Source organism: Camelina sativa, chromosome 5 (genome assembly GCF_000633955.1).
Source record: "Camelina sativa cultivar DH55 chromosome 5, Cs, whole genome shotgun sequence".
Lineage (NCBI taxonomy): Eukaryota > Viridiplantae > Streptophyta > Magnoliopsida > Brassicales > Brassicaceae > Camelina > Camelina sativa.
In genome coordinates this window covers 6,226,733-6,247,716 of record NC_025689.1, presented here as the reverse complement: position 1 = coordinate 6,247,716, position 20,984 = coordinate 6,226,733, and the positions used below count along the sequence as shown (strand labels likewise).

The window sequence follows — 20,984 nt, the reverse complement described above, 5'->3', positions numbered from 1 at the left end:
GGCGGTGCGGGTAGCCTCAAGACCTAAGAAATAACTCAAAGCACCCATGTCCTTGAGTGAAAAACGAACCGCGAGTGATGCATGAAAGGCACGAACCAGAGGAGCTTCACCAGCGATGAAGATATCATCGACGTACACAAGAACATACATGTAATCACGACCATTGTGATAGATGAATAAGGATGCATCAGCAAGAGAAACTTTAAAACCTGATTGAAGGAGAAAATTCCTCAGTTCTTGATACCACGCGCGAAGCGCTTGTTTAAGTCCATATAAGGCCTTATTCAGACGACAGACGTGATGAGGACGGTCCTTGTCGACAAAACCTGGAGGCTGACTGACATAAACCTCTTCATTGAGAGTGCCTTGAAGGAATGCGTTGTTGATATCAACTTGTTGAATCGCCCAATTTCGTTTGACCGCAACCTCCAGAACCAACCGTACCGTCGTGGATTTGATGAAATGGCTAAAAGTCTCAGTGTAATCGATACCATATTGTTGATTGAAGCCACGCGCAACCAACCGAGCCTTGTACCTGTCAATGGATCCATCAGGTTTGTATTTAAGGGTGAAAATCCACTTACAAGGGATAACTTGGCGGTTTGGTGTTGGAGGAACTACATCCCAAGTATGTAGACGGAGTTGAGCATTAATCTCGACAGCCATAGCGTTCCGCCAATTCGGATCCCAAAGTGCCTCTGCCACAGTCGTAGGAATCACAGGAGAAGTGGACACGGTGAGGTTGAATTTTTGTTTTGGCTTCGTGATATGGTTTTTAGCGCGGGTTTTCATAGGATGTAGGTTTTGAGGAAGAGGTGGAGGGGTTGGCGACGGTGCTGGAGAGTTCGCAGGGAGGATTGGGGTGTTAACAGTCGATTGTGAGGAAGAGGACGATGTCGGAGAAGTTGTCGAAAGAGGGGAAGGAGATGGAGACGAGGGTTGGATTGATGTTGTTGGGCTCGAGGTTAGTGGGCTTGTAGGAGGTTGTGAATGTTGTGGTTGTGATGGGCCTGAATGAGAGTGGGCCGGATTAGGAGGATTATCATGAACCCTTTTTGTTCGAGTTTCATGATCGAGATCAGTGGAGGCTGAGGGCGATGACTGTGACAAAGACGACGACGATACTGGTGACGGAGATGCAGCTGACCGTGGTGGAGATGTAGACTCAATGACCGGCGAGTTGGGAGGATGAGGACCTGAACACGGAGGGGATGAATAAGCTGATGACGTGGGAACATGCAACACAGAGGTCCATTCTTGTGGAACAGCGACCGAAGATGTGATGGACGAGTCGGAAGACGAAGGTGGCATAGCAAACGGAAAACTGTTCTCAACAAACTGAACGTGACGTGATATATAGATCCGACCAGTGGGAACATCAAGACAAATATACGCACTTTGCGTAAGAGAATAGCCGAGGAAAACACAAGGTGTAGAGCGAGACTCGAGTTTGTTCTTGCGGTATGGGCGAAGCCACAGGTAACACACACAACCAAAGACGCGAAGCTTCAAGTAATTGGGTGAAACGTGAAAGAGCTTCGAGTACGGAGAGTCACCTCTTAAGACATCAGTTGGCAAGCGGTTGATTAAGTTAACCACGGTAGCAAAGGCGTATGGCCAGTATCATTTCGGAACAGACGCATGATCAAGAAGGGCGAGTCCGGTCTCAACGACGTGGCGGTGTTTCCTCTCGGAGATGCCATTGTGTTGAGGCGTATGTGGAGGTGTGGTGAAGTGTGATATCCCATTAGCCACCAAGAAAGAGCGCAAGGCAAGAAACTCTCCTCCATTATCCGAGTATAATGTTCGGATCTTACTCTGAAAGCGATTTTCGACTAGAGCCTTGAAGGCAATAAAAACCTCTTTGACCTGTGATTTTTGTTTTAAAGGATAGAGCCAGGTATATCTGGTGAAATGGTCAACAAGAATAAGATAGTATTTGTGATTATCTGTGGATATAATTGGTGAAGACCAAACATCAGTGTAAAGATATTCAAGTGGCTGTGAAGAAACAATAGTGTTTGAGGAGAAAGGCAACTGATGACTTTTATTGATTAAACAGTCAGAACATGAGAATTGTTTTTGGGGAGAAGGAGAAAGAGGTAAAGAAAAGGTGGAAACAATGCCTTTTAAAACAGAAAAGGATGGATGCCCTAGTCGAAAATGCCATGAAGAGAGATCGGTCTTGGAGGATGGTGTAGCCGAGAAAATGGAGATGGTGTTGGATGTGACCGGCCACTCATACAGCTCATTCTTAGTTCTGCCTTGGAGTAATTTGACCCCTGTGCTCAGATCCTTCACCTGAAAGTATGCCAGATAGAAATGAACGGACACTTGATTAGCATTGCACAATCGATAAACCGATATATGGTTTTAGCAATATTAGGAACATATAAAACATCTGTAAGAGCAAGTGAGCGAGATGGGGTAGGGAGTAAAGCGGAACCGGTATGTGTGATCGGAAGACCAGACCCATCTGCAATGGTGACCTCTTTACCTCCAGTATACGGTTGATGAAGCGAGAGATTTGCAAGATCAGATGTGATGTGGTGTGTAGCACCAGAATCACAAATCCAAGGGTTGTGCGATGACACGGCTGCAACGTTGGCTCGCGGCTGCCATGGTGTGTAGCCACCGCTCGAAGGAGAGTAGCCGCGACCCGAAGCTTGAAGTTGTGAACACCGCCGTGCACTGTGACCAAACACACCACAAATCTGGCAACGACCCTGATATCCACGGCCACTAGAGTCACGTGAACCGGTGTTTGAGGAGTTCCACTGTCCACGAGAAGCACCACGATGTTGTTGACGAGAGTTGGAGTTGTTATGACCACCTTTGTTCTTATATGCCACCACATTTACAGTAACCGGAACAGGGGAAGACGCATTAGCAAGCGATTGAAGCTTCAGTTCAAAGTTGATCAGCTTCTCATGGATCTCTGTCAACGATGGTGGTGTGTCACGGCCATCAATCTGATCAATGACAGGTTTGTAATCATCTGGAAGACCACCAAGCACAAAATCAACCTGGTCTTCATGATCCATCGGCTTTCCAAGCAAAGCGAGTTGGTCGAACCTAGTGGTGAAACCCTGAACATATTCATCAGCAGATCTGGTACCCTTCTTCCACTGTTTGATTTGTTCACGAATCTGTTTGATGTGTCCCCAACTTGGTTTGGCGTAGGTGGAGGAGAGAGTGCTCCAGATCTGAGCAGAGGTTGTTGTTTTGGAGAGAAGCGGCTGGACTTCAACAGCAATGGCACCAAGAAGACCAGAGTAGATGAGCTGATCTTGTCTCTGCCAAAGAGCATAGTTCGGATTTGTAGAGGTGACTCCATCAGCAGTCACGGTAGCAGCAGGAGGAGAAGTTGTGCCGTCGAGATAGCCGGCAAGATCATAACCGGCAAGCAAAGCCTTGACCTGATGGTTCCACATCAGGAAATTTGAAGCCGTGAGCTTAGTAACGTTAGACATATTAACGTTGTGGAGAGAGGATGCATCAGAGGTAGCAATGATCTCACTCTGAGAAGAAGACATAGTCGAACAAAGGGTAGCGTGAAAAACAAGTTTGAAGAAAAAGAGAAGAGAAAGGAAAGAAAACAAGAAGCGGCGGAGAGAAAGAAAAATTTAGGTTTAGGTCTTTGGATCTACTGCTCTGATACCATGTAAGAGGCAAAGCTTGATTATCATTATGTGCTGCATTTACAATATATATAGCCTTGTACACAAGGGTTTTGCGAATGATTAATTACACATATATTCACTTTCTATAATCTCCTTTACAGGTAGTACTATGTAAAATGCATACCGGGCGTAGCCCTGATTTTTCTGCTAGTTGTCTGTATAAAGAAGGCCAATAATAGTTTATGAACTGACCATTTGATATAAGCTTTAACGACGTGCGTCACTTTAATCACTAAAAAGAAGCGTATAAATTAGCGATAGCCAAAAGCATGAGGTTTATGATAATTATTGATACTGCCTAACTGTTAACTTTTAACTCTAAATCTTGATAAATTTTATCAAATCCGTGCGCCCACTCAATCAGAGACTAGCTTAGGCTGCTTAGCTAAGAAAGACACTTTGATAGTTTTTTTTTTTTTTTTTTTTGTGAGTCAAGAAAGGCTGTCTATCTAAAGAAAACTAGAATTTGATAATAGTTACAAGAGAAACACAGCATATACCTTTCTTATTAGACTAATCCGCGCAGTCACATCTCACTTACCTTTAGGTGTGAATTGTAATCTACTTTGTACCTGTTTACTTGTGTTGCTTCTGCTGATTAAAAATGTAGGTACACAATATAATAGTAGTAATTATCATTTTTCAACGAAAGCGTCCATTAAGTCACAAAGTTTAATTAGGCAAATTACTCGGTTAGTCTACTTTTTAAATATAATTTTTTACTTTATTGGTTGATTTCTAATGTCATTTGCTACTTTAACAACTCGAGTTCTTCTTTATTTAGTCGGCTACAAATCGAATTTGTTAATTGTTGTTTATACAAATCTTTAAAAGATCCCAAAAAAACACAAGTATGTTGTGTTGAATTTTGACAGTTAGAATGTTACAATCCTTTCTTCCACCACCTAACAATTTGAAAAAAAAAACACTTTACATATTCGTATATTATATTATACACGTAGTCACGTACATAAGAAGTCAGATGCATCTATCCCATAAGGCCATAATTGACTTGTGAGCATCTCAAGATAGAATTTTAGCCTTTAGGGGCTCGTTGAAGCATGGTTCAGATGGGTAGAGAAACAGAGCAAACGTCAATGAGAATGGAGCTTGCAGAGATTGGAAAAAGCAACGGAGCTTGTTCCAGGAGCAGCTCTTCAAGAAAAGAGCGTGAGGATGGTGTTGATGAGGCAGAGCATGCTCTGCAATGGGCTGAGATCCAGAGATTGCCCACTTTTAAACGGCTGCGGTCTTCTCTGGTGGACAACAACGCCGAGGCTGGGGAGAAAGGGAAAAAGGTTGTTGACGTCACCAAGCTTAAAGACATGGAACGTCATCTGATGATTGAGAAGCTCATCAAACACATTGATAATGATAATCTCAAGCTGCTCAACAAAATCAGAACAAGGATGGACAGGTGAAATATATATTATATACGATTGTGAATTTGCTTCTTGAAAGTATGAGACCTTGAGTTTAAGAAACCTGCAGGGTCGGTGTGGAGTTTCCAAGCATAGAGGTAAGGTATGAGCATTTAGGTGTAGAAGCAGAATGTGAGGTCGTTGAAGGGAAGGCACTTCCAACTTTATGGAACTCCTTGAAGCGTGTTTTCTTAGTGAGTAATATATTCAAGAATGTAATGTGGAGTTTAACTTTTGTAGTGGCTGGGATTGAATCACATTCTAATATTTTTTTTTTTTCTTCAGGACTTGATGAAGCTGAGTGGTGTAAGAACACGTGAAGCCAAGATAAACTTACTTCATGATGTTAGTGGCATCATTAAACCGGGAAGGTTAGTTGCAGGAGGAGCTTTTCTTTTGATGAGAGTCGTGTAATGCACTGAACTAATGTCTCTTCTTGTTTCTCAAGGTTAACATTGTTGCTTGGTCCTCCTGGATGTGGAAAAACTACTTTTCTCAAGGCCTTGTCTGGAAATTTAGAAAAGAATCTAAAGGTTTCAGATCTTTTTTCCTTTTTTTGAATGCTTATGCTGCATATGTGTGAACTCATGTCTCCTTTATCTTCTATAGATTTCTGGTGAAATATCTTACAATGGACACGGACTGATCGAAGTTGTACCTCAGAAAACATCAGCGTATATAAGTCAACATGATCTTCACATTGCAGAGATGACTGTGAGGGAAACAATTGACTTCTCAGCTCGTTGTCAAGGTGTTGGTAGCCGAACAGGTACATATCTTCATGCTCTTTTCGAAACAATCTCTAAACGGTTTTCGTGATAAAAAATCTTCTCTGCTGAAACAGATATTATGATGGAGGTCAGTAAAAGAGAAAAGGATGGTGGAATCATTCCTGACTCAGAAATAGATGCTTACATGAAGGTCACTACTGAGGCTTACGTTAAAACTGATATTTTTGAACTTGAGCTATTGGTTTTAATTCCTTTTGTAATCTCATTTTGCAGGCAATATCAGTTAAAGGAATTAAAAGAAGTCCCCAAACAGATTATATTATGAAGGTACGTACGTAGTTCTTTTCTCTAATACTGCTTAGATTTATAGTCCTCTAGATTAGCTACTTAACTATGTCTTGTATGAAATCTTCAGATCCTCGGGCTTGACATTTGTGCAGAAACATTGGTTGGAAATCCGATGAAAAGAGGCATATCCGGCGGACAAAAGAAGCGTCTTACCACTGGTTAGTTAGTTCATAGCCAAGAATCCTCCAAAACAAGTCATCTTTTAGTTTGCATGGCATGTTTTCTAAGAAAGTAGTGTTTACAGCTGAGATGATGGTTGGTCCAACCAAAGCTTTGTTCATGGATGAAATAACAAACGGCTTAGACAGTTCCACGGCATTTCAGATTGTCAAGTCTCTTCAGCAACTAGCTCACATTACCAACGCAACTGTGTTTGTTTCCCTTCTACAACCTGCTCCAGAATCATATGACCTCTTTGACGATATTGTGCTGATGGCTGAAGGCAAAATTGTGTATCAAGGTCCACGCGACGAGGTATTAAAATTCTTCGAGGCATGTGGATTTCAATGTCCAGAAAGGAAAGGTGTTGCAGACTTTCTCCAAGAGGTAAAAATCCAAAACTCTGTTCCTTAACATTTGTTCCCATGCATGGTCCTGAGTTGTTTTGCTTTTCAGGTTATGTCTAGGAAAGACCAAGGACAGTACTGGCTGCACCATGACGTACCCCATAGCTTTGTCTCAGTAGACACATTGTCAAAGAGATTCAAGGACTTAGAGATTGGAAGAAAAATTGAGGAAACCCTCTCTAAGCCATATGATAAATCAAAAACTCACAAAGATGCTCTTTCATTCAATGTGTATTCTCTTCCAAAGTGGGAGCTGTTCAAAGCATGCATCTCAAGAGAGTTTCTTCTCATGAAGAGAAACTATTTCGTCTACCTCTTCAAGACATTTCAGGTTACATTCTTTCTTCCTACAGATATCTCTCTAATGTTAAAATCTGAAGGATCCTTCTTGTTTTTGTTGCACAGCTTGTTATATCAGCAATCCTCACAATGACTGTGTTTATTCGAACACGTATGGACATTGATATCATTCATGGGAATTCTTACATGAGTTGCCTCTTTTTTGCAACTGTTGTACTTCTGGTTGATGGTATTCCAGAGCTGTCTATGACTGTTCAACGCCTTTCCGTGTTCTACAAGCAGAAGCAACTTTGTTTCTATCCAGCTTGGGCTTATTCAATCCCTGCAACTGTATTAAAAGTCCCTCTATCGTTCATTGAATCTCTCGTTTGGACTTGCCTCACTTACTATGTCATCGGATACACTCCTGAAGCTTACCGGTGAGATTTTGGAATCCTCTCATGCTTGTTCCCTAGTCACAATCCAAGCTTGTAATGATATTCTTTGATGTTATAGGTTCTTCCGACAATTCATTCTGCTGTTTGCTGTTCACTTCACATCGATTTCCATGTTCCGGTGTATAGCTGCAATCTTTCAGACAGGAGTTGCTTCATTGGCAGCTGGTAGCTTTGTCATGTTACTCACCTTTGTATTTGCCGGTTTCGCCATCCCCTATAGTAAGACTTTTACTCTTTTACTCTTTTTTTTTTTTCAATCTTGTTCCAAAGGTCCATTTACACATGACATTGTTTGGTGCAGCTGATATGCCGGGGTGGCTGAAATGGGGATTTTGGGTAAATCCTATAAGCTACGCCGAGATTGGGCTCTCGGTAAACGAGTTTCTTGCACCGCGGTGGCAGCAAGTGATTCTCTCTTCCCTTACTTGTTTCTCTATAAATCATCCAATATACTCTTCATTCTCCAAGACTTAATCGTTATGTTTGTAGATGCAACCTACGAATGTCACCTTGGGAAGAACCATACTTGAAAGCAGAGGACTGAATTATGATGATTACATGTATTGGGTCTCATTATGTGCCTTGTTTGGTCTCACTGTTATCTTCAACACCATTTTCACTCTAGCTCTGAGTTTCTTGAAATGTAAGTTTCAAAATATCCAAAGATTGCCACAAGGACAAAACCACATAAAAAACTGACGAGCTTCTTTAACACATGACAGCTCCCACATCATCTCGTGCCATGATTTCCCAGGATAAGCTCTCTGAGCTGCAAGGAACAAAAGATTCATCAGTCAAGAAGAACAAGCCACTAGATTCCACAATAAAGACAAACGAGGATTCAGGTGAGATATGTTGTCTTTCTTACTCACACAAACTTTTTCTTCTCCATTTCCATCAACCTAATAAAACCTAATTTTCTGATCAACAGGGAATATGATCTTACCTTTTAAGCCCCTCACCATAACATTTCAAGACTTGAACTATTACGTCGATGTCCCTGTGGTAACAAGCTTCTCTTCGTTCTTGGTTAATAATCCCAATGACCATCAAAGAGAGAGTAATCTATTATCCATGGATATTTTTGCTAATCTCAGGAGATGAAAGGTCAAGGGCACAATGAGAAGAAGTTACAGCTTCTCTCAAACATCACCGGAGCTTTCAGGCCTGGAGTTCTAACGGCGTTGATGGGAATCAGCGGAGCCGGAAAAACCACTTTACTAGACGTTCTCGCCGGAAGAAAAACAAGCGGATACATCGAAGGAGAGATCAGAATCAGCGGTTACCTTAAAGTACAAGAAACGTTCGCAAGAGTCTCAGGCTACTGCGAGCAAACGGATATACACTCACCAAACATCACAGTAGAAGAATCCCTAATTTACTCAGCTTGGCTCCGCCTAGTTCCAGACATCGATCCCAAAACCAAAATCGTAAGCCCTAATTCTACAAGGGATCTGTGACCTAGAAATCGAAAATAAAGAAATCACCTGAAAATTCTTGCAGAGGTTTGTGAAGCAAGTTTTGGAGACGATCGAGCTTGAAGAGATCAAAGATGCGTTGGTTGGAGTGGCCGGAGTGAGCGGATTGTCAACGGAACAGAGGAAGCGGTTGACTGTAGCGGTGGAGTTGGTGGCGAATCCGTCGATCATATTCATGGACGAGCCGACAACAGGGCTGGACGCAAGATCAGCCGCCATTGTAATGAGAGCTGTGAAGAACGTAGCTGAGACTGGACGAACCATTGTTTGCACAATTCATCAGCCTAGTATCCACATCTTTGAAGCCTTCGACGAGGTCAATGTTTCTAATTTTTTATGATTAAACCTTATAAATATTTAATTTTAGGTCTTGTTTTTTTGCTAATTTTCTTAATATATTTAAATCATATGTTTTATTATGTTCAGTTGGTTCTTCTGAAGAGAGGTGGTCGCATGATTTATACTGGACCACTCGGACAACATTCATCTTGTGTCACTGAGTATTTTCAGGTTACCTTTCTACACAAGTAACAAAAGAAAATGATTCTGGTTGTTTTGTTAGTAATCTTTTCAGTTTTGTTGGGGGTAAATAACAGAACATCCCTGGAGTTGGTAAAATTAGAGACAAGTACAATCCAGCAACATGGATGCTAGAGGTGACTTCACAGTCTGTAGAGACTGAACTCAACATTGATTTTGCAAAACTCTACAATGAATCAGATCTTTACAAGTGAGTAGTATAGATCTCAGTTATGGCTAGATTTGTGTGTTTCCTTTTAAGATGTGACTAATGAGCTTTATGTTTGATTTTTTCTACAGGAGAAACTCGGAACTTGTTAAAGAGCTAAGCAAACCGGATCCAGGGTCAAGCGATTTGCATTTCAAGAGAACTTTTGCACAAAACTGGTGGGGACAGTTTAAATCTTGTTTATGGAAGATGTGTTTATCTTACTGGAGAAGCCCTTCTTACAATTTGATGCGAATTGGTCACACTTTAGTCTCTTCTCTCATCTTTGGTTTACTCTTCTGGAATCAAGGGAAAAAAATGTAAGTTTACATAAAAATATTCCAAGTTTCATTATTACTATATTAAGTACGTAATTCACTTCTCTTTGTATGTTTCTGCAGAGACACTCAACAGAGTTTGTTCACAGTTCTAGGGGCAATATATGGTCTAGTCCTTTTCGTGGGGATAAACAACTGCACCTCAGCTTTGCAGTATTTTGAGACAGAGCGTAATGTTATGTACCGGGAAAGATTTGCAGCAATGTACTCTGCGTTTGCCTACGCATTAGCTCAAGTTGTGACTGAGATTCCTTACATATTCATTCAAAGCGCAGAGTTTGTGATCATAATATATCCTATGATTGGTTTCTATGCGTCTTTCTCCAAAATGTTGTGGAGTCTCTATGCAATGTTCTGTAACTTGCTCTGCTTCAACTACCTTGCATTGTTCCTCATCTCCATCACTCCAAACTTCATAGTGGCAGCTACTCTCCAGTCGCTTTTCTTTGTTACTTTTAACCTTTTCGCCGGATTCTTGATCCCAAAACCAGTAAGATTTTTTTCTTCTTTCATCATCTTTGATCTTTTACCTTATTAGATACTTAATAGTGCTTTCTTGATGTTGAAAAAATTGCAGCAAATCCCAAAGTGGTGGGTATTGTTATACTATATAACCCCTACATCTTGGACGCTCAACTTGTTTTTCTCGTCTCAGTATGGCGATATTCATCAAGAGATCGATGCATTTGGAGAAACCACGACGGTTGCGATATTCTTAGAGGACTATTTCGGACTCCATCATGATCGTTTGATGATTACAGCCATTGTTCTCATTGCATTTCCGATTGCATTGGCTACTATGTTTGCTTTCTTTGTTGCCAAACTCAATTTTCAAAAACGATGATTCACATACCAACACAAAGTTTTCTTTAGACATGGTCAAAAACTTGTATACCCAAGACCACACTAGCATATGATAGACAATGTACCATCCTCTACAAAAGATATAAAATATACTTAAATATGAATTGTTTGTTTTTTTGGTGACAGTTTTAAACTATTCTATTTATAACTGATCGAGAAAATTGAGCAAACATTGTTTTGGAGTTTTGGAGTTTTGCAGGTATCAAGCTCCTGAAGATGAAAGCCTTGAGGAAGATATCTTTAGCAGCTTCAAGATCCTAAGGCAAGCTTTGAAAAATTACCCTAAATATTTTGCAGTAATGTCTCTTACTCGGTTAGCGTCTTGTCTCAGGATTTAAAAGATCTTCGGTTTTGCTTTCTTTTGATACATTGCTTTCCTGCCCTGAAACACTATCTTTGGATGGAGATTTGACTTCAGATGTTGCATTACTAGTGTTATCACTATTTGATTCTTCAGACTGTTTTGCCTGTTACAAAAAACATTACATTGATCAAAGTTAAGATAAGATCAGACATATCATCTAAGTTTGTGGAAATGTAAAGATGGAGAGGAAAAACAATGTTAAGTCTAAGCAGAATATTTCATTAGCTCGACGATGGCATTAAGCACTTCACCTTGTTCCTGTCGCGCCAGCCTAGCCCAAATGATAGGAAGCCTGTCCTCTTTTTAGGGCTCTCCGGTGCAGGACGAAGAAACCTATACAACGTTTGAAGAGGAAACAATATAAGAATTATCTTCTTAAACAGCATTGACTTGAGCAGTAGTACAATAACACATCAAAACAAATGTAAAACTGAGTGATGTGTATCTATAGAAACAGGTGGATTATCTTTTTGGTATGTTACAGAGTTTTTGAAAGATTTATACAGAATCAAAGCAGCCAAATAAAACATAAAGATAGGATCTGGTTTTTAGAGTACCTTGGAGATGATAATGCTTTATTTTGACCTGATTCATATTGCAAAGTAGCTTCGAGAGTTGATTCTGCTGTAACTAGTTTCTTCTCCATTTGAGCTAGTTGAGTCACAAGCTTCTCATTTTTTTCCTGTACTTCCAAGAATATCATCAAGCTAGGATAAAAGATGATGTATCTCTGATTGAATGTTTGAAGAAACAAAGTGAGATGGCCAAAGCACCTGAAGCACATGTACTGCATATCTTTGTGCAGCTGCATCCTGCTCTGCACTTATCCTAGCATCTTCTGTAAGCTTTTGGTCTTGTTCAACTTTCATCAAGACCTGAAGCACGCGTCACAAGGTAGATTAAAACACCGATAAGTGTAGCGTGCGCTTTGCACTTGTGGGTTAAATACATGAAACATACCTGAAGCATTGCTGTTTCTTGTTCTTTTTTGTCAGAAAGAACTTGTTTTAGTTCTCTCACTTCCTTTTCAAGTTTTTCAATCTGTAAAATTAAAGGTTTAGTTTTTAGTTTAATCAGTATTCATAGATAAAATCCCCGGCCCTCCCACTAGGTCCCAAAAATAGCATATATTCAATCTGACCAAGAAACATATTTGTCAGTCTTTAATGTTCATCAGCTTAAGATCATTTAGAGCCTAACGTTTGGAAATCTACAGTGTCCTATTGAATGCATTATAGGAGAGATGAAACAAATTTCTCAAGATACACTAAAAACAATCAATGATAATAACATTGTTTTGAGAAGTCTAGATTTACCTTTGCACTTAATTCCAATCTGTTATCTTCTTTGACCATCTCCATCAAAGCTATCTCTAGTTCATCAGCTCTACAGAAAGGAGTAATACATATTATGATTAAACTAGTATCAAAAACAATAAAGTTTAAACTCCTTGAATAAAGAAAGAGAATGTGAAGTAGAGTAACAATAACCTCATCACAGCTGATCTTTTCTCCTCTAACAGTCTGCATAGTTCAACCTTCATCCATACCACCTACACAATAACTGTTATGGGTGAAATTTAAAAAGAGTTGCATATTGCTCATACTTAATCAACTACAGAAGAACATGAACTCAACCATATTACCTTGAAATTTACTACCAAGAAACAAGAAATAGTATATTGTATGAAGCATATGACTATCATGAATTATTAGATGATTGGCTCTAAAGGACAGAACATAAACAGAGAGTATTGAACAAAAAAGTTACCTGTTCTTGAGGATCTGGTAAAGAGTCTACTTCGGAATCAACATTTACGCCATCAAGATTCAGAGAACAACTAGGCGAACGAGATTCATCATCACCATCAGTTCTTTGAGTAGGCTTTTGTTCATCTATTATAGAGCCTTCATGTTTAAAACTATATAATTTAGAAGCCAATCCTTTTTTATCCTTCCAGACTCGACCTTTCTGTATTCTTTCCTCAACAATCTCTAGTATCGCCGGTCTATGTCTTTTCCTCAGCTCCTCTAGTCTAGCTTCATTCGTCGACATATAACCCATGCATGCAGTCAAAACAAGTTGACTGCTATCAAATGTTGAACTAGCAAGGCTTTGTAGTGAAGTAATAGCATCTCCTGCATCTTTTGTAGCCACTATTGAAGGACCTAAAGAAAACAAAGAGTGAAAATGAAACTTGTTTCCTTCAAACACACACATTTGATACATAACAAAAGTATCAGCTATACCATATAGTTCCATTAAAGCAAACGCTGTTCGAAACAACACTACACGGTTTCCTTCAAAGAGAAGCACATCCCACATCCGCAGAACTGAGACCAAAAAAAAATTAACAACACATCAAAGGTTAAATAAAACTTCATTCCTTTGACATAACATGAATGTAGAAACTTTTTTTTAAAGAACTCTCACCACATTCCCAAGGAATAATGTTGACAAAAATAGATAGAAACCAAGGCCCAGAGATCCAAGCTACCTGCACTCCCAAGTAATCCAGATGATTAACTGCATCAGGAGGATTATTGGAATAGAAGAAACGATCACATTGCTCTGTATAAGGTGGAAATATATATATGAAGAGAAACTTGAATATAAAGATGAGAAAAACGAACCGAGTTTTGGAAATCTTTCTCGCATCAACTCTTCAAAGACTAGTTGATCAACCTAAGAGAAGTAGATTCACAATGGTAAAGTAGAAATGTTGTAAGAAGACATAACCATAAAGCCTTTAGATGAACTGTTTACCTGAGATTCTATCATCTCTTCTGTATAGTATCCATCAAAATAATCATCAATAATCCCAACCAAAGTCCTGAGAAATTTACAGTAAAGCAAAAATCAGCTCATTGTGACACTCATACCAATGCATGACATGATTCAAATACAGAGAAACAAAGCTTTATCACTTTACCAAAATGCATTTTCCTCTGGCATCAATAGAAGCAACAGTCCAGCAAAAAAGTTCATAGCCTGCAATTTTGACAGGATCATTGTTAAGTACTATAAAAAAAGGAGAATCACTACTAGAACTATAACATATTTTTCAAATTATATACTCAAATATGCTTTCCTAGCCCAAGTCACCTGACAGTAGCCAACAGAAGGGTTGTGACAAGCATAAGCTAGAAGTATCCGTCTTAAGGAATCTCGACCATTTTCATTCAAAGCAGGGTGGCCTGGGAATGTCCGAGGTATATCCTGTATAGTAACCATGATGGCATATAAGAAAACTTCCAGATTCAAAAGACTGAGTGCCAAAGTCCAACATGCATTTATCTAAAACAAACCTTTTCAATTTGTTTTTTCCATTTTCTTTGAACATCAGATGAGCTTTCATCGGAGTTAGTTATTTGGGCTAACAAATCCTGATAGTACCTCTCAACTCTTCTTGCTTTTACACCTACAAAGGCTTGCCAGACCTGTGAATGCAAAAGTTAGAACAAGAAAAGTCAATTTATTCTATTGAGATAATTAAGTATTAAACTTTACCTCCCCTCTGAGATCCTTTGGCACACCCAAACGAACAAGTACCTCAAGTTCTTCATACCAAGGGAAAAATGGCTCTTGAGAAACACTACCCTGAGCATCATGTTCTTCTTTTATCGAATGAGATCTACTCGTGGAAGCCTCACTGTCACGGTCATTCTCCCCGGAGTCTTGCTCAGACTCTTTAATGGAAGCTAACGATTCGTGTGTCGGTAAAGCATGGTCCCCTACTGTACTCTTCTGCTTGTTTTGCATATACTTAACATTCTTTACACGAGAACACATCATAGTCTCTATGGACGCAAGACAAGGTCTAATATGAGCCCATTCGATAACTGAACGAGACTTTTTTTCCTTTTGTGCTTTTTCATGATCCAATCCACATTTATCTGCTTCTTCCACAATCTTTTCTGCCTCATTCTCTTGTTGGATGTGTACATGATCAACAGGTTCTTCTACTGGTTGAGATTGTTTCTCTTCATCAGATTCACTTTCAACTGAAGACTCCTTCTCTTTCTCAGATTCAAATCGCTCATCCACATCTCTCACAGACTCACTTTTAACTGAAGACTCCTCTTTCTCAGATTCAAATCGCTCATCCACATCTCTCACAGATTCACTTTTAACTGAAGACTCCTTCTCTTTCTCAGATTCAAATCCCTCATCCTCATCTTTTACAGATTCACTGTTTCTTCCAAGACTCTTCTCCCTCAAATATTGGCTCTCGTCAACAACATTTGCCTCCTCAGCTAGCTCCTTCTCTTTTGAATGCTCACCATCTGTTACAGTACTATCTTTTTCAAGATACTGCACATCTAAACCACCAAGATTACAAGAACCAGAATCATGTTTTTCATTTCTTGAATTGTCCTCTGAAGCACTCTCCTCTCCAGAGTCGGAACCATCACCATCAGCCGGTAATGTATCCTGAAACTCCTCTTCTGAGGAACAATGTTCAACGGCGCTGTCTTGCCTGTCAAGAAAAATTTTCCATTTCTCTGCTCTCTCTGTCTCTTCCTCCTATTCCATTAGTATACAATTTCGTAAGTTGTAAGGTAGACACAAACACAAGCCCCACATACCATTTTGATTAGACATACCGCATACATAAATTCTAACGCCAAGTTTTTCAATCTAATAAATGATCTGAGAAAGCAAATGAAGATGAGAAAGAAGAACTCAACTGTATAAATGCTAAGGTATTCTTGATATCTCTTAACGTGTTGAGGTCTCAAGGCAAATCCATAGGCGTCCCTGCAGTGCCAATCAAAATAAAATAACGTATACATGAAAATAAGCACAAAATTAGGGAATGATTTGAGAAAGTAATTACCTGGAATCTACCTCCAGTGAGCGTTTGCTCACCAAAGATAACAACATAATATTTCACAAAGAAGCCTATTCCTAATTCCCATAGCTTTTACTTTACATTACCACACCGCACAGTACTACTACGCACAAATCTCAAATCCATACACAGTTTCTAATGATTAATTCTAAGATTAAATTAACAGCAACATTAAACGATGATATAAGATGAAAAGAAGAAAACAAAAGCTAGGATCATCGGTTTCGTTTGGTACGGCGATTGAAAGAAATCGTCAACGAGAGAGCGAGATTACCGATTAATCAGGGGATAATTAATAAAAACATATATATGGATTAAAAAAAATTGTCACCTGTCTCTTAGATAGTTGTGGACGACAAACAAGTGTTTCTCCGTCATGATCGGTCATGCACGATCAATTTGTTTTTGTTTGTTTTCCAACAAAACAAATAAAAAAATATATAGAAAAAAGTTAAAATAAAATGATGAATTTCTAAACGATTATAGAAATTATATCTTCATAACTTTCATAGTACTATCATATAATTCATAACGTTAATTCCATATTTAATTTGGAACAAAAGTTTCTGTCTGTTTCTTACAAAAAAAAAACTCAAAAAACCTAGCTATAATTATCTACTTTTATCCACGTGGCGTATTATTATTGGATATTAGTTAAGTTTGTAAGTCCACCTACACATGACGTGGACAAATAAAAATAATAATGTTTTTTTTCTGAACAACCTCTTAAAATTAAAGAAATTAAGGTTGTAATGAAAAATATGAATTATGTAAATCCATAAAAATATGAACAATATGGCAATTGCAATGAAAAATATGAATAATTTGAACTCATTTTTCTTTGACCATTGAGAAATTTTTACATGTTATTAGTCCAAGTTTAGATCCGACATGCAGAAAACTGAGAAAAGATAGAAGACAAGAAACACGATTGCAATGAAAAAAATATACTGCTTCTTCCTTTTGTTCGGTCTCATCGATAGGTTCCAAGAACGTCACTTTCGTTCTTTGGTAACAAAAAAACACAAGAAGAAAGAGACATAACATTATGTCATGTGTGTCGTGTCGTCCTCCCCAACTCTACTAACACTTTGAATTTATTACTATCAAACTCTACATGTGTCCTAAAGCCCAATCAAGTAATCAATCCCTTTATTCACATGGCCACTCTCTTTTCATTACCTTTTTGTATCAATCAACCCACATTTGTCTTTGATCTTGGCTTCTCTCTTCTTGTTCTTGTTCCATTACTATCTAATTTACCACCAATCTCCTCTATGTACTGGTGATTAACAAAAGTAGTACTATATAGTATTAGTAACTTTATGATCCATGCCATGAGAAACGGTTATGATTCAAAGTTGTTTAGGGGAGGAGAAATGGATATTCTTGATTCTTGAACTCTTAAGTTGCATCTGAGCACCAAGAAAACTCATTACCGGCTTGTGATTCTTCTTCATGACTTGAGGTTGAAGCAACAACACTTGCTTCACCAGAAGAAACATCTTTGAGCTTTGAACCTGAATCATCTTCCATAGAGGCAACACTGTCAGTTGCATGATCACTTTTCTTTTCTTTCGCAGCTCCCTTTTCAAGAGTTTCTTCTTCTTCTTCCTTGGAGGCCGAAGTGCAAACCGATGATACACAAGAAACTTCAGATGAACTCAATTGATCTGATCCCTCCGAACTGTGTGACCCTTTAATAAATTTAAGTTTCTTCATCAGATGCTTTAGTCTCTTCTCTGCTTTTTCCCTTAATCTGATCTCTTCTTTCAGATTACGCTCCAACTCTTCCATCTGTTTCCATGAGATCAGTAAAGGTTGTCTCTTGAGATAAGAGTAATAATCAGCTTTTTACCAAAGCCAGATCAAAACTAACCACTTTAAAACAACACTTTTTTTGGTCGTCCAAGAAACAAGAACAGAGTAATTAGTGATACTCTCTTGATGGTTAACTAACTAGAATGACTCATGTTCTTGATCAAACACAGTTTCTTAAAAAGGAATGAAACTTAGGATTTTATGAGTTACCTTTCTGGTAATAATCTCTGCTTCTTCTTTTGCAGATCTTGAAACTTGCCTCTCTGCAAGTAGTCTCCCTCTTAAACATTCCACAGTTCTTAGACCTTCCTTTTCTTCTTCTTCTTCCATCTTCTTACTTGCAAAGTTTGTTCTTAATCGGAAAAAAACACACAATAGTAATTCCTCAATCTCTATATAAAAGCTCTCAAATCACATATATATATGATATATCTATCTATATAAGTAGAGAGAGAGAGAGTCACCTGCATTTTGTGTTGTAAATGGAGTGATCAATGGTCATACTCATACTGTTTTTATCATTCAACAACCAAAACCAAATTGGTAAAATCTTAAAGTTCAACTTCACAACTAACTGCAAAAAAAAAAAGGAGAAGAAGACCAATGTGTTGTTAGATCATGTCATTTAATGTTACATTCAATAAGGAACATATCAACATCATACTTTAAAATCGACTTACCTCGACACTCTTCAAAAGAAATATTTCAAAAATACTTCCGAGTTGATACAAGAAAGAAACAGATCCAGATTCAAATCCAAATCCCCTGAGACTTGAAGATAGGAGGGAAATGAACCTAAAAACCCCCCCAAAATTTTGAAAAACAAAAACAGAACCTGTCGTGTAGGGACAATAAATAAGTTGATTTGTAAGCAAAACGACAGTGTGGGCTTGGACTTTTGTTGCCTGCAGCTCCCGTGAGTTGGTAAAAATCTCTCACTTCTCAAGACCCTTTTAAAAGCATATCACTGTATTATACATTTTTTTACTGCATAGTTTGCATATATTATCTTACAAAGACAAATATACAAATGTGCACATGAGGAATCATCCTGGTTGTTTATGCTAAGATTAAGATATATAAATCCATAAACCATAATGTTGTACTTTGACGTTAATTCCAAGGAAAAAACCAAAAGTCTTCACTGTTTTTGTTGTGACGATTCTAGTTTTACCAAGTGTCACAGAACTCTTTGTCAAAAACCAACTTTTCGTTTTTGTTTTTAATGTATCGGTTGCATTTATATGCCTACTTTATTTCTGTGTTCTGATTCTTGTGTTGTGCGGCATTGCACTATTTGTTGATGTAAAATTTCGAAAACAGAAAAAAAGTTTCAGACAGTACTGTAATCGAATAAAATTAAGGAGATGGGGAAATTCTTGTGACCCTCCATAGATCTGAGAGTAAACCATTAGAGGTGGTCACGCTGAAATATTAATGCTCCCAACCTTACACTATATAACTGTTTTTGGTTTACTTTACAAATTAGATATGCTTAGCAACACGCAAAGACAAATTAAAGTGATTACTGATTAGTAAATAACATAGAGCTCGCGTGTACTTCACTCTGGGACCAAAAATTAACTACCAAAACACCCATTAATCATAATAATGCTTACTTTGTGAACCAAACTAATGAATCATATAAAAGTGATGTTCTTATTCTTATTAGCAACCCTACCACTTCAATCAATATCACTTCATTTATTCTCAAGTTGAAGCTTGGGTTTGCTGCTTCTATCAACTATTCAACCCCATGTTCGTTCAATCACAACTACAAAAATCATGGGGAACAAAATCATTAAATAGCAACTCTTTGAAAAGCCCCCAAAAAGAACAAATCATCACTTACTGTAGCAGCCATCAGGAAAAAAAAACTTTGAACATCATGGCAAGAAAATGCATAGGAGATGTTTAAGAAAGGATCAATAAGTTACATCAAGCTCTTGTTTCATGATATACTCTTTGTCGCTCATTGACTCAATCAAACCCTCTATTACATTATACATCTCTTTGCTTCTCTCACAAGAACTGTCTTTTGCTATGAAACTACGTAATCCTTTATCAGTTTCGATCCAGCTAGTTCCAGGGATTTTCTTCAATCCGATTCTGGTCATCTTATCCCTAACAATTTCAGCTTCTTCCCATCTCCCTGCTTGAGTGTATAAATTCGCCATGATAGTATAGTTCCCTGTATTTTCAGGTTCCATCTCAAACAAGCGATCACAAGCGAACCTAGCGATCTCCACATCACCAAGAACTGAAGCCCCATTCAACAATGCACCCCACACTTTAGCAATTGGTTCGATTGGCATCCTAGCAATGAACTCAATTGCATCCGAAAGTTTTCCAGCCCGGCTAAGAACACTTACCATACAAGCATAGTGCTCAACTCCAGGCTCAATGTCATACTTTGTTACCATAGAATCAAATATGTCCTGCGCCTTATCCGAATCTCCAGAGTGCGCAAAAGCTGAAAGAACAGCTGTTAGTGTGACATTGTCTGGCTTAGTTCCAAGACATTGCATTTGTTCAAACAGTCTACAAGCAGAATCAGAGTCCCCATGAACAGCATATGCTGTTATAATTGCAGTCCAAACGATCAAGCTCCTATCTTTACAGTTATCAAAAACCCTCTGAGCTCCTGGCAAAAAACCTAATTTGGCATAGTTATCTACGATGGAGGTGGTCACATATATATTGCTGTCAGCACCATTACGGATAGCAAAAGCGTGGATTTCCTTACCCCCTTTCAGATTTGAACTATATGTCAAAGAAGGAAGAAGGCTCGAAAGAGTCACTGTGTTTGGCCTAGAGCCACCTCTTATCATCTCCCTAAATGAACTTATAACCTCCTCATGATGATTGTTCTGCATAAGACCCGAAATCACAGCATTCCACGTACTTAAACCAATGTTTTCCATATCACCAAATAAATCCATTGCTTCGTTAACAAGACCATGAGCCATATAACCTGAAATTATAGCCCCATGCGTAACAGAGTCTTTCTCACTCATCTCATCAAACAATGCTCTTGCATAATCCAAGCTA

At 38.6% G+C, this 20,984-nt stretch overlaps 4 protein-coding genes across 5 annotated transcripts in view; 1 reads left to right on the top strand and 3 right to left on the bottom strand.

The window, feature by feature from the left end:
- On the top strand, positions 4,648-10,873 carry LOC109124734 (ABC transporter G family member 33-like). Its single transcript, XM_010511053.2, has 23 exons — positions 4,648-5,100; positions 5,175-5,298; positions 5,390-5,475; positions 5,553-5,637; positions 5,714-5,873; positions 5,949-6,025; positions 6,109-6,162; positions 6,251-6,341; positions 6,428-6,729; positions 6,799-7,080; positions 7,155-7,468; positions 7,545-7,705; positions 7,788-7,891; positions 7,976-8,129; positions 8,209-8,331; positions 8,418-8,491; positions 8,584-8,916; positions 8,990-9,280; positions 9,391-9,474; positions 9,561-9,694; positions 9,784-10,011; positions 10,093-10,519; positions 10,607-10,873. The coding sequence occupies exons 1-23, from the start codon at positions 4,745-4,747 to the stop codon at positions 10,871-10,873; spliced, it is 4,311 nt and encodes a 1,436-aa protein (XP_010509355.1). The 5' UTR covers positions 4,648-4,744.
- LOC104785785 (ecotropic viral integration site 5 protein homolog) lies at positions 10,961-16,525 on the bottom strand. Of its 2 annotated transcripts, none has more exons than XM_019245726.1 (18): positions 16,444-16,525; positions 15,949-16,018; positions 14,768-15,784; positions 14,566-14,697; positions 14,363-14,476; positions 14,190-14,248; positions 14,024-14,090; positions 13,891-13,942; positions 13,691-13,783; positions 13,507-13,590; positions 13,028-13,425; positions 12,748-12,809; positions 12,574-12,643; positions 12,218-12,298; positions 12,031-12,132; positions 11,815-11,939; positions 11,509-11,590; positions 10,961-11,360 (listed from the first exon to the last, which is right to left on the bottom strand). In XM_019245726.1, the coding sequence occupies exons 1-18, from the start codon at positions 16,488-16,490 to the stop codon at positions 11,208-11,210; spliced, it is 2,808 nt and encodes a 935-aa protein (XP_019101271.1). In that variant the 5' UTR covers positions 16,491-16,525; the 3' UTR covers positions 10,961-11,207. The 2 variants fall into 2 exon arrangements, with proteins under 2 accessions (XP_019101271.1, XP_010509357.1); XM_010511055.2 differs by lacking the exon at positions 16,444-16,525 and adding an exon at positions 16,098-16,435.
- LOC104785782 lies at positions 17,051-18,913 on the bottom strand. Its single transcript, XM_010511052.2, has 4 exons — positions 18,614-18,913; positions 18,398-18,507; positions 18,144-18,285; positions 17,051-17,909 (listed from the first exon to the last, which is right to left on the bottom strand). The coding sequence occupies exons 2-4, from the start codon at positions 18,439-18,441 to the stop codon at positions 17,517-17,519; spliced, it is 579 nt and encodes a 192-aa protein (XP_010509354.1). The 5' UTR covers positions 18,442-18,507; positions 18,614-18,913; the 3' UTR covers positions 17,051-17,516.
- The window catches only part of LOC104785780 (pentatricopeptide repeat-containing protein At2g37310-like), a 4,293-nt gene continuing 3,167 nt past the window's right edge, over positions 19,859-20,984 (bottom strand). Inside the window, exon 2 of the mRNA XM_019245214.1 lies at positions 19,859-20,907. Within this exon, the coding sequence (XP_019100759.1) occupies positions 19,859-20,907 (1,049 nt within the window). The remainder of the gene's footprint in view (positions 20,908-20,984) is intronic.